The following is a 16,784-nucleotide window of genomic DNA, read 5'->3' as shown; positions in this document are numbered from 1 at the left end:
AGGCTAATTCCAGCAGTTAACAAGAATATCAGAGGAACAGTGGGGGGTGGGGTGGGGGGGAGAAATAACAAGGGGAAATAGTTTTACTTTGTGTAATGACTCATCCATTCCCAGTCTCTATTCAAGCCTAAATTAATTGTATCCAGTTTGCAAATTAATTCCAATTCAGCAGTCTCTCCTTGGAGTCTGTTTTTGAAGCTTTTTTGTTGAAGGATAGCCACTCTTAGGTCTGTAATCGAGTGACCAGAGAGACTGAAGTGTTCTCCAACTGGTTTTTGAATGTTATAATTCTTGACGTCTGATTTGTGTCCATTCATTCTTTTACGTAGAGACTGTCCAGTTTGGCCAATGTACATGGCAGAGGGGCATTGCTGGCACATGATGACATTAAACCTCATGCCTAAGGGCTTAAGCCAACCTCCTCTCAACTATTAGAGACCTAATATGTGGGGCAGATTATTCCACATTATCCTGTGGCAAGGTTTCTTACACCTTCCTCTGAGGCATCAGAGACAACGTACTGAGCTAGATGGACACTGGTCTGATTCAGCCTGGCAATCCCTGTGTTCCTACAAACAGGGCAAACAGTGGTCTGCAGAATCGCAAATGGGATGGGATGTGACGCAGCCAGGAGGCACTCTTTCTCTTCTAAGATGTGGGCCACGCAATGGAAAAGTTTGAGACTCCCAGAAGGTGTGGACTGGTTCAGATATAGGGGGTGAAGGAGGCTAGTCAACCAGCCAGACATCCAAGTGCCATGTGTGCATCAAAGGGAAAATGTATGCAAAAGCATGCTGCACATTCAGAGCTGGAAGCGGGCTCCACAATGGAATATCTAAACCAAGCCCCCTGTGGGCCTAGTTCGATTTCACTGTCCAAATGTGAGATCTGAGTGACCCACAGGGGTCCTTCCGCTGTTGAAAACGCCCTGCTCAGAATGCTACAGAACTGGCGAGCTTCCTGTGTCACTGTTCCTCAGAATCAGGTCCTGTGCGAGGACTGAGAGAGAAAGAGGCCCTGTGGATCTTAGCAGATCAGGCTCTTGGGCAGGGATGTCCCTACACTTGAGCCTTTACAGAAACTACTCATGCAGCACCATCTATACCAATTTCATTCTGACTTCAGCCTTGCGGTCACATATGCCTCTGGGGCCAACATTTTCAGAAGTGCCCTCTGATTTGAAGATCCTCCATTTTTTAAGTGCCCAAACTCATAAGAACGGCCCTACTGGGTCAGGCCAAAGGTCCATCCAGCCCAGTATCCTGTCTTCTGACAGTGGCCAATGCCATGGGCTTCAGAGGGAATGAACAGAACAGGGAATCACCAAGTGATCCATCCCCTGTTGCCCTTCCCCGGTTTCTGGCAAACAGAGGCTAGCAACACTTATGGCGATTTGGGGCTGGTTTTCGCAGATACTGTGCACCCCACAAATCAAACTGAAATCAATGGGTACGGCTTGGCCCGCTCTGCATATCAGGCCTGAGGTATCTCAGATCGACTCCCTCCCCCCAAATAGAAACTCTCCCATCCCTCTGGAAAGTTGTGGCCATGCTGCATATCAACCCCCGCATCCCCCTCCAACCCACCCCATGCCTTCCTCCTGCACCCTTAGGACAGAAAGTAGAGAATGCTTGAGAATCCATTGTAAAGCTACACTTGCCGCAATTGATCCCCCCACCCTCACCCCCAGCTCCAGCTGCTCCTTGGCGTCACAATATTTTCACCTTGGCTTCCCCGGTGGCCACTTGCCTCTTGCCATATCTCAAGCCGAATGAGTTCCAGTTGTAGGCGGAGAGATCCTTCTCCCGCTCCATGAGCGGGGAGCCCTGGAGGACAGAGATGGCTCTGCTTCTGGCTGGATGGATCCCTTGCCCCAGCTGGACCTGGCTCTCCTCCTGAGGCTTGCACAGCAGGGGCGGCATGGATTTCGGTTCTGCCTTCCCAGGGCTGGGCTTGCTTTCTGAGCAAGGAATGGCTTGATCCCAGTGGGCCGGGCTGGCCAGGTGTTTGAAATGGTCACCTACAGAGACAGGCGCAGACGGAGTTGATGAGGGAAAGTGATCAGTGTCAGACGCATCAGTGGCAAAGTCTTTGGGGCAGGGTCTGTCTTTTTGTTCTGTGTTTGCACTGCACCCAGCACATGAGGTCCTGGTGCATGACTGAGGCTCCTATGCACCACTGCAATCCAAACAACTAATAGTAAAGAATTCACTGGCTGCCTCTCGTTGTCCAGGGCCTGCCATAAACTTACCCTCACATTTCCCCCAACTCCCTCTCTTTGCCTCCTCTCCATCCTGCTCCCCACATTCACCCGCCAAGCTTTGGAAATTTAGCAACGTGTTCGGTGCTGTACAGACCTACAGTCTCTGTCCCCAAGAGTTCACAGGCACTTGAATATGGACCCTGTTGTCAAAAGAGCTCTGCATCCTATGTGCCGAGCGCTTCAGAAAAACCGGGCCCCAACTGAGCATTTTAAAATCTCGCCCTGAGCTCTTCTGAAAATGCAGCCCTCGGGGGGTTGTTTTTCTGTGGGGGGAGGGGGCTGAGCACCTGCAGCTCCCCGTGCCTTTCACTAGAGTTGTGGGTGCTCAGCACCTCTGAAAATCAGATTCATTTAGACTGAGGGCAGCCCGCACAGTTACACCCGACCAAATAAAAACATTTTTAATTTTTAAAAGCATGGAAGCTGTTTGGGGCAGGGACTGTCTCTCTGTTCTGTGTTTGTACAGCCCCTGGCACAATGGGCTCCTGGCCTCAAGGCATCAATTAATAACCAGCAGTGCTTAATTTGTAATGAAAGAGGTGCCCAGGCTCAAGCAATTTTTGTACTTTCATAACTGATGCGGCAAGCCCCAAGGTGCCGGGGCTCTGCACCGCCAAGCCCCGAGGTGCCGGGGCTCTGCACCGCCAAGCCCCGAGGTGCCGGGGCTCTGCACCAAGCTCACACAACCTCTTTGGGAGACGTGACCCTTTTGATTCCAAGGGAGCGGCTCTCAATGCAGGATCTCCATGGGCAGATGCACTACCTGTGTGTCGAGGGCTCCAGAGGGGGAGATATCTTTCTGTGGGTTCCCCGAAAGGAGCATTGGAGAAGAAGAGAAGCAGGAGCATGGAGCTCAAGGGATTCATCCCGGGCTGGCCCAGACCTGAATTATCAGACAAAGGGGAACAGAACACAGAGGAAGGAAGAAGAAAACAACAACAATCGGTCAGATGGTTTCCAGTCTCCAGGAATGTTCTGCTCTTTAAACAGAGCTCTTTAAAGGGAGAGTCTCTGGGCTATAGCCTGCTTTTGGTGACACAGATACAAACCCGGGGTGGCTCTGTGCTCTCCAGTGAAATCACTGCATAATCACTCTGCTGGAAATGGCAAGCTCAGCTGACTAAAATTGAAAATCGCTCCCCCTTTTGCAGGGAATTGTGGGTAGACTATAGAGTTGAGTCCAAGATGCAAGGCATTCAGACACCCTTCACCCCCCTGTCCCCCTCCCCGCCCCATCTGTCTCCCACCAAAATTAACGGGGCTGCTCCCCTGTACAAAGCAAAGCACACGATGCACGGGACATGTGTGGGGGATCAGCGCCTTAGAGAGGGGTTTTGATGGGATACAAAGCAAAACAGGGACAAAGGTGGCAGGACGGCCACCCCCCTCCCTTTCATCCACCTGCCAGCAGCTATAGGAGCAGCGATAAAGGCTACAGGGAGTGGCTAACAGCGCATAGAGCCTTTGAGCAAGGGGATCAATATGGTCAGATGAAAGATGTGCTCAGCAAGCAAGCCCAACCAAAGACACATCAAAAAACATCCCCATCCCTGCAGATGGGGCCAGTAATGCAGCAGATTAATGCCAAAGGCAGCCACAAAGGGCTCCCTGCTGAAACGACAGGTGGCCGGGAGAGAGGAGGAAAAGGAGATGGTGAAGTCTCTTGGGACATACCAGGCCTAGGCTGGTGGGGCCTGAAGCTGCTTTTGGAAATGGGACTTACACACTTTTGAGACCTTTCCCCATGACACCTTTTATGTCTAGGTCACGAATTCAAATCCCGCCTGTCTCTCTCAAGCTGAGGCACTTGTCTGGCCCCCATATTGGTAGGATCTGAACATCTCGCAGTCTTTTATTTCCATGTTACTGAGGGAGAACTGAGGCAGAGAGAGACCAAAGGCGCCCAGGGAATGGCAGAACTGGGCGTGGCACCTGGATGCCCCACGTCCCAAGGCAGCTCCCTAACCACAGGGACATCCTTCTTTCCGTCTGCAGCTGTTGTGGCTCTTCAGTGGCCCAAACAAGCTGACAGCCCTATCTCAGCCCTGTTCCTTCAATTAACCGCATAGACACTTCATCATGGCTGGCTCCATTCGCTCGGAGCGCCAACAAGGTAGCAACGCAGCCAACGGGCTGGAATGGAACATGGGCCTGAATTCTCTCACTGGGAAGTGACGCCTGCTGCTCAGAATTGAGGCTCATTCCTGGGGGGGTGGGGGAAGCTTGCATTACTGTACCTGTTCTGTAGCTGACGAACTTCTGGGCCTGACTCTCAGAAGCACTGAGCACCCAGAGCCCTACGTGAAGCCAGCGGGAGCTGCTGGTAAATTGGCACCTCGGAAAAATCAGGCCCATTCTGACTGTTTCTTATGCTCTCCTATCTGTCTGTCTCCGACTGTCATCTCATCTCCGATTGTGAGCTTCCTGGAGCATCCCTGGACTATCTTTTTGTTCTGTGTTTATCCAGCACCTAGCACAATGGGTCCTGGGCCAGGACTGGGTTTCTAAGTGCTACTGCCATCATAAATAAAAGGAGTACTTGTGGCACCTTAGAGACTAACAAATTTATTTGAGCAGAAGCTTTCGTGAGCTACAGCTCACTTCATCAAATGCATCTGATGAAGTGAGCCGTAGCTCACGAAAGTTTATGCTCAAATAAATTTGTTAGTCTCTAAGGTGCCACAAATCCTCCTTTTCTTTTTGCAAATACCGACTTACACAGCCGCTACTCTAAAACCTGTCATCATAAATAAAGAGACTCATCTCCAGGGCTGCCAATCCCGCACTCTTTGTTGGCAATAAGGACCCTTAACTAAACTGCACAAAGAATTCTCGTATGTCCTTGGACCCTTCACTGTGCTCTGTTAATGGAGTTAATGTGCTTATCTTAAGGAGTCCCCAAGTTTACTGCATCAGGCTAACACTGCAATTTCTCCTGGTTGATTGGGACACTTTGGTCTGTCATCTGCTACGGATCACAGCAATCAGCTGATATTTCATTTCCGTATCTCTCTAAACAGAACAGCCTATATGGAACGAACAGGGCTGCTCACCCTTTTCATTTGTGCCCTTTTTTAGGGTAGCAGCTGTGTTAGTCTGTATTCGCAAAAAGAAAAGGAGTACTTGTGGCACCTTAGAGACTAACAAATTTATTTGAGCATAAGCTTTCGTGAGCTACAGCTCACTTCATTGGATGCCATTGTTCCCTTGCATCTTACAAGACGTCAAACTGTCCCTATCTTCTAAAGAAAAAGGATGCTGCATTCCCTCAAAGTGCACATGCCCCCTTCTAACGTAGGGCAGATCCGAACACTAAAAAAAAAAAAAAAAAAAAAAAAAAGAGCCTTGAAACACAGGGTAATTAGGACATGCAGAACATTCTCAAATTAGATTGAAAGATCATATTCCTTTCCAGGTCTTTGGAGTTCTTGAGAAAACATAAGAAACAAAGGCTTATGTGATCATTTTTCCACTCAGCAACATACACACACACACACACACACGACTCTAAATGTGGAGAAAGTTGTTGGACTGACAATCCCTGCAAAATTCCTCTTCTAACTACTTTAAATATTTGAGGTGTAAGAGCAAGTGGTCATGCAGATAAGGGAGACATTAAAGGGTGAAATCTTGGCCTCACTGAAGCCAGTGGGAGCTTTGCCATTGACTTCTAGGGAACCAGAATTCCACCCAAAGTGTTTAGTTTTAGCCCCAAATTGCTCCGCACGGCAGGGTCAAAAAGCAATTTCATGCTCTTGGGGCAAAACGTTCTATTGTGACAAACCAGCGCAGGAACGGGAGCCAGGAGCTCAAGATTCCACCCCCAGCTCATTGTAGCCTGATCTACATTGGGGACATTTTGAAAAATTCCCATTTTTGCTAACACCAATTCATATCTATCAGTGGTAGCAACATAGGGAGTCACCTGCTGCTACCAGTGTTTTAAGTTCCGTTTTGACTAGCCTGATTTTGAACACGGTTAGACAACACGGTGTTTAAAATGCTGGCGGGAGCCTGGGCTACGTACATGCTCAGTGTTGCTTCCCCTGGTGTAACAGAACTGGTGTTAGCAGCAGTCTTGGGTGATCTTGAGGAGAGTTGCTTCCCTTCTCCGTGTCTCAGTTTCCCCATCTGTACAATGGTGCGGAAAACCATTTTGCTGTCTGTGATCAAACAGTGTCTAACTCCTCGAGAGCTTGGGGTCCTTTTACTACCAAAGCACAAAGCATGATAATATTCTATTTGATGACGATGATGATGATGAGTTTGACCATTTAAAATCTCTCTTTCCTTGACCAAAATTCAACATACCCTTCCCTGCAAAACAGGACATTTGGGTTTCAATTTTAAAAAGTTTCCATGAAAAGCAAACCCAAGTTTTCATCAGGGGAGAAATGAAAAATGAACCACAGCTTAGTTCTTACGTGATCTTATCCTCCACTTACCTCTGCTGCTCTTGGACCTTCGTGCGCAAAGTGTGGGAAGCAACTGATAAGACCCTTCTCCCCACTCTGGTCCCTTACGAAGAGGTGAGCAGCTGCCCTGGCTGGCTGGATCTCTCTCATCTTCAGTATAAACCTCTCCCCCTTAATATAGGAGCTGGTTGTGATGTCAGCAAGGATTGGACCCACCTCTGCTTTCCCCTGCCCTCCCAGCTATTTCACTTCAGAAAATTGCCACTTTTCTTCTTCTCTTGATTGCTTGTTGCTGTGACGTGCAATTTTACTATACAGCACTTTAAACAAGAGAACACAACTTGCCCCTTTCTGGGCAGGATCATCAGCTGGTATAAACTGGCCTAATTCTATTGATTTCAACAAGGCTACACTGATTTAGACCAGCTGGGGATCTGGCTCCCCCACAACCTTAAACTCTTTTCCTTTTCACTCAGGGTACATCTATACTACAGAGGCTATACCAATATACCTATGCTGGCATAACTTCCTGGTTTACAGAATGTCACAACGGGCTGTTCCAGCAATTTCCAAGCCTTCTTCCCCAAACATGTGTCACGTCAGAAGAGGCGCCGACGCTCACTCACCCTGCTTTGCAAAGCTCCAGTTTCTGCATTCTGCAGCCAAACGACGGTTGGGTGGAAAATGTCCAAACAGTTTCACTCCCCATGTTATTCTCAGAGCTGGACAGCCCCAGAATGCCAGAGAGCATGGCTGCAGCCAGCAGTGGCAGGAGCTAAGAGGCTTAACACTAAAGCTTGTTATTTAAAGAAATCTATGGGATAAAGAGACATGGGCTAAAATTCACCAGTTCAGAGTGCTGCCTCAGCGCTTAGGCATCACTTTCATCCTCAAAATAGGGTGGAAATGACCTTAGCACTGACGAGGCCACAAGAAGCAAAGCAAAGAACCTACAGTGACCTCCGAGTAAGGAGATGGAAGCTCCATTGTGGATGGCCTTGCTGTTAAACGATATGCTCCCACAAACCAATACCATTCGCCATGGCCTGCCGACCCCCAGGACAGTCTCCAGAGGGCCTGGATCACAATGAGTTGCATCAGTCCAGGTCCCTCATGCATTTTCTCCTTCTTTCTCAAGGAGATGCACTTAATGAATACAAGCCTTTTAACAGCACACGCGGGGGGAACAGCAAGCTCTAGTGAGAGGCTCCCAAGGAAGTCAGCTGAGCTGCCCATAACCTGATGCTCCCATCACACAGACCCAAGTCTTCCCTGGGAATGACCATGGAGGAATTCAGCAGCTATCTCAGTTTCATAGAGATATTGCACAGCTATAGAACCACAGAGGCGTGCTGCTCCATTAGCCATTGGGCAGGGGGCAAGTCTAGTAGCCAACACCCAGGGCTTACTCGGGCAAGTCCTGGGAGTTGATCCTGGATGTGAAGCTGCCGTCAGTGCTGCAGAAGGTCACTGGTGTGGAGCACTGGGGATTCAGGAGGGACCCACCGCACAGAGGCAATGCCAAGTGGCCAAGGAGTGGGAGTTGCCCACCTCTGTGTGCCCTGCTCTTACCAATAACAGGATAAGTTGATGTGACTGTCACCTGCACGAAGGGAGCCAGCAGGATTGGCTTTGTGGCCTCCTTAGAACTAGGGTAAGTAAGAATGCACCCTCCAGGGCAAAAGATGGGAGAGCGTGTGCTCCTTTTGCCCTCCATGGCACCTTGCCAAAAGAGGGCTGTTAAGTGCCCCTGCTCGCTTCAATATTCAGCTGCCTCTTTGCTGAGACAACCCTAGGGTTGCTATTGTTTGTGATGGAGATGCCCAGCCAGTGGGAACCGGCCTGAGACCTAACACACTCATTCCGCACTGGGGCCACCAAACAACGCTCTGAGATGTAGCTGCTTTTCTGTCCCTATGCAACAAGGCTGGGCTTGAACTGGGGGTCCTGGGGAGCTTCCTAGCCCATGACCATGCACTTCATACCTTGCTGGCCCCCACTCCCCCCCAGTGCTGGGCGACACAGAGCTTGTGCAGCCCTTTGCATAAGAACAGGGTGGGAGGGGGAATGACCAGAGTGCTCAGTGCTCCAGCTTTTCAGGTGGCAGAACAGCCAACAGGCAGCCAGGCAAGGGCTTAAGACAAGGCTGAGCCCAAAGTCAGCAAGAACATTCAACCAAGGACGCGATCTTGTGATCACAGCTGCATTAGAATGCAAGGTAACAGGGCCAGATTCTCAGCTGTTGTATGTCAGCATCACTCCATTGACTTCCAACTGATCCACGCAGAATTACTCCAGCTGCAGATCTGGCCTTGTTCCGGCAGCAGCTTAGCGCTCTGCCTGTCCTTTCCCCCCATGCACCACGGTCTGCGGAACCTGCCTCATAGAAGACAGGATGGGTTCACTCCTCCTGCTTCCCCGCATATCCTCAGCCAGATTCGTGGCTTCCATGAGGGCTCCAGAGAGGCCCCATTGTTTCTGAAGTCCTTTAGCGCTTAATCATAGCATACGCTCCTGCAGCCAGCAGTGGACTGAAAAAAACATGCCTTACTTCTCAATACTTCAGCCATGAGCTATCGGCTTGGCATCTGGGCCTCCAATACAGTACATTCTTCCTCGCTCAGCTTTCTCCTGTTTGGCAGCAGAATGGTCTTTAAAAAATGAGAGATAATTATCGGAAGTAATCATCTCTCTACGGCTGTGTTCTCTCCCCCGCAACCACCTGCTTACCCCTCTGCAGCTCTTTATTAATTAATGGCCCCAAATATCATTTGGTTTCTCATGGTCATTGCACACGAAAAGGTTAATTTACTCTTCCTGGATCAGGTCATGAAATGTTAATGGGGCTTAACAGAAGTTTTCATAACTTCCCCTGCCCTCTCTCAGAGCGGCTGCATGCTAAGGGGCAGATTCTGTGCTGTGCCTCGTGGGAAGAGCAGTCCAGGCAGGGGGAGCTCCAGGGTAGCTTTATAACTCCGTTGTATCTCCCAGATCCTAGGCTGCTCCAGAGATGTGCACGTGACCTCTGCAGTAAGTTAGAGCAGCCCTCGGCCTTTAAGGCCTCCTTGCATGGCTGCCTGTTGGCTGTTCTGCAGCCCAGAAGAGATGGAGCACAGAGCACTCTGATCATTCCCCCTTTTGCCGTGCCCCTAAGCTATGTCACTACTGCACTGGGAGAATTCCCCAACATGCTGCAGTGGGGTGCAGAATCTGGCCTCAAGGAGTTGGCGCCATCAGTGGGTTGGCCCCGGGAATGAGACTTCACCTTATTTCGTAGTGAATGCCACAATGCCCTTTAAGGGCCTGATCCTGTACAGTTTAATGTGATGAGGGACTTTTGCCACTGACTTCGGTGGGAGCAAACTCCGGTTCAGAAAGGCGCCTTGAGCTTGTACAAAAGGCACAATGTAAACAATTGGACTACTCGGCCAGAGAATGCAGCTCACTGTTTTATAGCTAAGACTCAGAGACCAGAGAGGAACATTATTGTAGTCAGCAGTTTGAGCACCTGCTGCGTAATGATTTTAAAAATATTACGAAACCAGGATTAAAACCATATCATCAGAATGTGTCTCTTGTGCCAGATCTTTCCCATTTATATGAATGAGACAGGGTCTGAGGTGCTCATTGGCCTTGCAGGACTCAATGTTCCCTAGACACTCTGCATCGCTTCCCATCTCACCCCGGAGGCATCAGACATGACTTTGTTTTTAGCTTTGTGCTTAAACACCCACTGAAATCTGACAGCTTCTTGCCAAGTTCCCCAATTCATTTTTGTTTCTGTCAGAGCCCTTCAAGGGCTAGGAAAGCCGGTTTCCTACTTCTTCCTGACCCTCTCCAGGAAAAAGCAACAACAAAAACCCCCCATTAAAAAGAACAAGAGCTTTTAATAAGGTATTTTGTCCAGAATGATTCCTGAGAACTACACATACAGGATATGTCTACACTGCGGCCAGGAGGTGTGACTGCAGCATGTGTACACATACCTGAACTGGTTTTGATCTAGCTGATGTGAGCTAAAGGAATAAGTCCTCTCCCTCCTAGCTGTAGTAGGCTCCTATCCTGTATGGAGCAGCCATCAGAATGGGGACGTATTAACTCTCTGAGCAAATGTGTTAACAGCAGCATGTCCTTCTAATGGGACAAGGATGCATTATCATCTCAGATGTGCTTTTTAATCCACATACAATTTCACTCTCACGAGGACCTGACAAAAGAGTAAATCAACAACTTGTACAACCATCTGGCTTGGGAAATTCAGTCATTCCAGCGTAGCTCATGGGAAGGTGAGAATCTCAGCCAGATCTGACTGAGAGCAATTTGGATTTTGGGGTTAATTGGTAGCAGGATCTGTTGGCTCCAAGCTTTCATCACACAATAAAAGAGCATGTCCAGTCCAGGTGACTCTTGGCTTGGAGAGACTGCAGATTAGTGTCTGTGCAATGACAGCCAGCTGCCCAGGGATCCGGGTGTCTATAGCAGGTGACGTTATCTCCACTAGCTGTTGGAAACTCTTCCAGGTCACACCAAGGAGTTGGTGTCTCCCAGTTTCTGGAATAGCTGCAACAATGATAATTCATTAGCAGCAGTAGTAAACTCCAGCGTGCTGTACAATGGGCTGAACATAATGGTGACTCTTGCATTTCAGCATAACTGCGCCTGTATTTCCCTTAGAGATTCAGCAAGGGCACCCACGGGCAGACTTCCGGCTTCCCAGCTTGTTGCCTTTCTTGGGTGGAGCCCCGTGTCTCTCCCCCTTCTGACTGAGGTATTCCCAGGCTGAACATTTCCCTGCCTTCACTGTGCTATTCCCAGCAAAAGACAGATTGCTTAAGCAGAACTCCTTGCTTCCTCTTCTGACACTAGAACAGTGTATCTGCCCACAGGTAAGCTACCACACAGCTCTTGTGATGCAAGCTGATTTATCCTTAAAGTGAAAGCATTACAGAGAAAATGTATTAAAAACAAAAAGGAACCAACATACATGCTAATATGCTTCCCAGTGATCACTCCAACAGGCTCTGGTGGCTAATTTGTCCTTCAAAACCCCATAAAGAGGGGGCTCCTCTGTGGTCACAAGTTCAATTCAGCCTCAATTCAGAACTCGCACATTCAGGTAAAGTTTAGTCCATCTGTTATACTGTTTAAGGGTCTTTGTTTCCAGGAGCAAGTAACCACTAGAGAGGGGGGTCTCGCTCCCCAGGGCTGGTTTCAGAGGGGAGAATTTGCATTTCCTTCCTCTCAAGTACTTTCCAGGATAGCCACATCAGAGAGATTGTCCTCCAAAGCCCTTTGAAGTTCCTAATGTTTTCAGAGATTTAATTGGTCAGGCTTCTAGAGAAATTACATACAATCCCACAATAATCCAGGCACAATTGCATTTTGAAGAAATGCACCCACAAAGGTATTAAACTTAATTCAATAATGTTTGTCCAGGACAGTGTCAGTGTCTCCCAGACTTGCCCTAGGACAGTCGGTTGGCATTGTAACAAGGAATGACCAGTTGAAGTCCTGATCCTATTTGCTACTGAGTACAATCCGTCTGCTCAGCAACTCTGTATTCACAGTTTAAGATTTTTTTTCTATACAGAAGATACAGTCCAGACCTCTGGCAAACGGATACACATTGTTGCCTATGAATTAGTGCTGGTCAAAACGGTTCCTGTTGGTGACATTTCAACAAAAATTGTGCAAATATTTTTCACAATTTTTTGACCAATTCTAATATCAATGAGAGTCTAGAGTTAAATGTGGACAAGGCAAAAACTACGGTGGTATGCAAGGATCCTGGGAAAACACGCAAGATTCCAGTGAGTGACACAGCTGTACAACATGTGAGGAATTACTGCTACTTAGAAAGCATCATTACAGAAGACGGAAGATCAGCTAACGAAGTCAGCAGCAGAATAGCAGGGGGAAAAGAGATGTTCTGGATGAATTAACATCAGATGAGAAGGAACATCAAATCTGAAGACTTTTTAAAATCCCAACTCTTAAAAACTTGCACTTGGTCTGTGTTAAATTATGGCTGCGAGACACAGACATTCAAACAATTCAAGTGTAACTGAGGGCAGAAATGAAATTGCCTCTTCGACCAGATTTTCCTCTTCCTTTCACCTGTAAATCGGGAGTGACTCATTTGAAATCACATCAAACGAGATGTGAAGCCAGTGTGAGAGGAGAATGGGCCAAATTCTCAGCAGGTGTAAATCTGTGAAGCTTTGGAAATGTCAAGAAAGATCTGTCGATTTACACCAGTTCAGAATTTGGTCCAGTATCCTTACTGGGATCTTCCGCCAGTACTTTGCAAAACCAAAGCCCCCGACTCTGCATGAAATCCAACCCCAAAGCCCTGCTTACCTTGCTCAGCAGTGGAATATTTCCCAAAGCTCCCAGAAATCCAAAAATGACTGGGAAAAAATTCCTGGAGCAAAACAAAGATCATTGTTAATCACTGAGTGGAAGCCGAGGAAGGGATTAGGCTGATTTAGGATTGGGGAAGGATTTTCCCCATGATCTATAACTGGGTAAAGTAAACCCAGGTCTAAAAAGTTCCCATGAGCTTTCACTAGCTGGGAAATATTGTCCCATCCAGCTGCTTGCCAGGTTTTTCCTGTTGTTGCCAGTACACAGGCGGCCATGTGCATTTGGTACGGATATGAGGCCTGGCAGAATTTCTTTTGGCTCACAGCGTTTGAAATCAGTGCCTTGCAGACAACAAGGGAGTTGATCCTGTGACATTTGTGTGGCTTTCTGGGGAGCTTTGGATGCTTGCTAAGGAATTCCTTAGGGGAATGAGAATGGGGTTTCCTTGATAGCCTCTTGCACCCACAATGCTCCACACCTATGGAGTTTTGCCAGTTACCCTAGCAAGGCTATTGGCAAAGGCCAAAACTAAAGGCATTTAGAGAACAAGTCACCTGAAGAGGGTGACGAAGCCATAGGTCTCCAGCAACATGCCCAGAAGAGGCCATCTCAGGAGCACAATGAGAATGCCTCCCAGGAAGAAGCTGGTGCCCTTTAGCTTTTCCTTCTGGAAGAAGAAGCTGAAAGTCCTTCTCAGTCCGATGATAATGGCCAAGCCAGAAAGGAACAGGAGCTAAGCGGAGGAAATGGAGTCGCACAGGACTTGTTAGAGGAGAGAAGGTCTACACATTCCCTTCATTCATTCCCAGTCGGGCGCCGACTTTAGTTCCTCTTTCCCGTGTGCATCAAAGAGAACCCTTGTCTATCCCATCTGCTGACATGGGCATCCCCCTCTCCCCTCACCCAGCACCATCCATCACACTAATGCAGCAGCCTACTTGCCTGCTTTTGCAATCCATGTAACCGTTACAAAGCACAATGCATATAAGCCACACAGAAGGCTTAGTTCTGCCATAGCAGCTCCAGGAGAAAGCCACTGTAATAATGCAGTAAAGAAACAGGCTTGCATTTCTGGCCTAAATCCCACACAACAGAAATGCAGTAGATAAGAGAATGAAGGGCTAAATTCTGCTCTCAGTTATAATAATACCTAGGTCTTACACAGCACTTCACATTAGTAGATATCAAAGGAGGTCAGTATCATTATCCCCACTGTAGTTGTTACAGTTTCACCAGTAGAACCCCACTAAGATCACACGGACTGCAGTAGAATTCCGATGCCAGCTGATTCCCTCAGTGTTAGAGGGAAACATCTCTGATATTTCATGAGAATGAAACCGTGTTCATGTTACAGGGCTCGTCTATATGGAGAGTTATTCCAGAATAGTTATTCCTCATTAACTCTTCCTAATTCATGCCATGCGCCGATGCTCTTATCCCAGAGTAAGAGTGCCTTATTTTAAATTAGTTTAATCCACTCTGGAAATGGATTAAACTACTTTGGAATAAGAGCATTCACCCATGGAGTTAATCAGGAATAGATAATCCACTTTAAATTTACACCCTACCTGAATCTGAATGAACTTCCACACGTAGACAAGCCCTTAGTTCTTTTTATATGTAAATTCAAGACATCTTTTAGAAGGACTTTAGTGCCTGGGAGGAGAGGTGCTGGTCTGACTTCCCTGGAGACTGAAATGCTCGGTTTACCGCCCACAGGTAGGGGCTGCACCATACAATGTATCTCAACCCTGATTGGGAAGGAGCATCCCCAGTAGGGATATAGTAGTTTAGTCTCTATGTGATTTGATTCTTGGCTTCTCTTTCGAGGTTGCCTACAAGGGGATCAGTTAGCACCAGTTGTGGTGAGTGTAAGGATGGGGACACCAGCACAGCTGGACTGAAACCCAGCAAGTTTGTCACACAAACCTGAGTGGGATTTGAACAGAGACTAGCCCTGTTCCTCTCATAATAGGAAGCTGTACAGGGCCAAAGGGCTGGCATGCTCCACCATGGGAGCCGTGACTGTTTGCAGAGGGGTTGTCGTGTCTGGGCCCCTGTCCCAGTGCTATATTTTGCCCTCAGGAGTGGCAAGGAAGGGGGGGTCAAGGTTTTGAGGTACTCACGTTTCCAAAGGCCAGCAGCACTGAGTCAAAGTACAAGAGCACCCCAAAAAGGATGAAAAATAGGCCAAAGCCCACAAGACCGACACCAATCTCTGCAACAGATGGAGGGTCAACAATTAGGAGCGCAGCAGCCAAATGTAGTTACTACAAAGGAAGTGTTGGATGGTGCCAGCTTAGGTCACCAAATCCTCCCGTGGTTCCTCTTTGCATCACCACCTCAGCAGGGAAGCTTAATTTGTGGGTTGCGTCAAATATTTAGAAACACGTCAAGACAATTTCTATCTGTTGTAGGTTTTTGAGAGCTCACCCATCACCTTGGCCTCGGAGCGCTTCTCTCCCTACATGTATCTAAGGAGAAGGAGACAGTCTGATGTTAAACCAGCTGGAACTAGGAAAACGATTTCCTGAGAAGCTGTGAAGTGGTTTCCGTATGGCAGAGGTCATCTCCTAATCCCCACCCTCTTCAAAATGGAGCTGATCCAAAGCTCTGGACTCACTCAGAGTCTTCCCATTGCCTTGAGTGGGCTTTGGGTCAGGCCCAGGGGTCTCCAACTTGTTTATCAGCCAAACAGTAGCCAAGGATGGGATGTCGTGGGGGTTTATAGCAATGAGAAGCTGGTCTGAAAACCCAGGAGGCACCTGCAAACCTTGTGTGTGTCCGGGCATGAGTTACTCACTTATTGTCTTCTGCAGGGAGATTTGGCGCTCACTAACAATGCTAAGAGAAGGGCAGGCAAGAGCTCAGCAAACCTCCAACACACCCAGCTCTGCCAGTGGCTCTCACCCATAACCCCCCTCTGCAATTCCAGGTCTGAGCTCCCCACACACACCCCAGCTGTGCCAATTCCTCATAGTCCTGACCCACAGCCCCCCTCTGCTATTCCAGGCCTGAGCTATCCACACCCCCCCCCACCTGTGCCAATGCCCCACAGTTCTGATCCAAAGCCCCCCTCTGCTATTCCAGGCCTGAGCTCCCCACACACACCCCCACCTGTGCCAATGCCCATAATCCTGACCCACAGCCCCCCTCTGCTAGTCCAGTCCTGAGCTCTCCCACACTAGCTCTGCCATTGCCTCTCCATCCTGACCCACAGCCCACTGCTATGCCAGTCCTGGGCTCCCCCACTCCAAATCTCAAGAACTGCCAGCTCACCCTTGATCTACACCCCCCGGCCTTGGCATTGTAGACCCAGACCTCATCTGAGCAGACGCTGCCAGTTGTGGTGAGTTATGGGTTCTGCAGAGCTGCAAAATGTACGTTTCCCTCTTCTGTGGAATGGTGTTTCTGTGGTGTTGACAAACACCCATCAGGGTTTGCAGGGACAGTACCAGACTCAGGGTCTTTGGGGCAGGGGCAGGACAGTAGTTCACTTTGCCTCTGAAACTCCCTGATCTGCTGTGACCGGTGCTGACACAGCAACCTCCAGCTCCAGCCCAGACTTGGCTCTGAGCTCCAGCCGTGGCAGCATCGCACACCGGACGGAGCAGATAAGCCCCAGCCTCTGAGCCAGGCTGTTCTCCAGGTTCACCGAGTATCACTGATGACTTAACAACCAACCCCCCTGAGGCTGCCTCCCTTACTCACTCTGAAATTCCGGGAGAGACACCATCTTT

General features: G+C 48.6%; 1 protein-coding gene across 1 annotated transcript; it reads right to left on the bottom strand.

The window, feature by feature from the left end:
- Positions 1 to 1,709: 1,709 nt before the first annotated feature.
- KISS1 (KiSS-1 metastasis suppressor) lies at positions 1,710 to 13,749 on the bottom strand. Its single transcript, XM_038380301.2, has 4 exons — positions 13,599 to 13,749; positions 13,039 to 13,102; positions 3,027 to 3,146; positions 1,710 to 2,020 (listed from the first exon to the last, which is right to left on the bottom strand). Exons 1-4 carry the CDS (start codon positions 13,650 to 13,652, stop codon positions 1,710 to 1,712), a joined length of 549 nt encoding a protein of 182 aa, XP_038236229.2. The 5' UTR covers positions 13,653 to 13,749.
- Between the last annotated feature and the right edge of the window lie 3,035 nt (positions 13,750 to 16,784).

Source organism: Dermochelys coriacea, chromosome 21, assembly GCF_009764565.3.
Source record: "Dermochelys coriacea isolate rDerCor1 chromosome 21, rDerCor1.pri.v4, whole genome shotgun sequence".
In the NCBI taxonomy this organism is placed as follows: domain Eukaryota; kingdom Metazoa; phylum Chordata; order Testudines; family Dermochelyidae; genus Dermochelys; species Dermochelys coriacea.
This window is presented reverse-complemented; position numbering and strand designations above follow the sequence as displayed.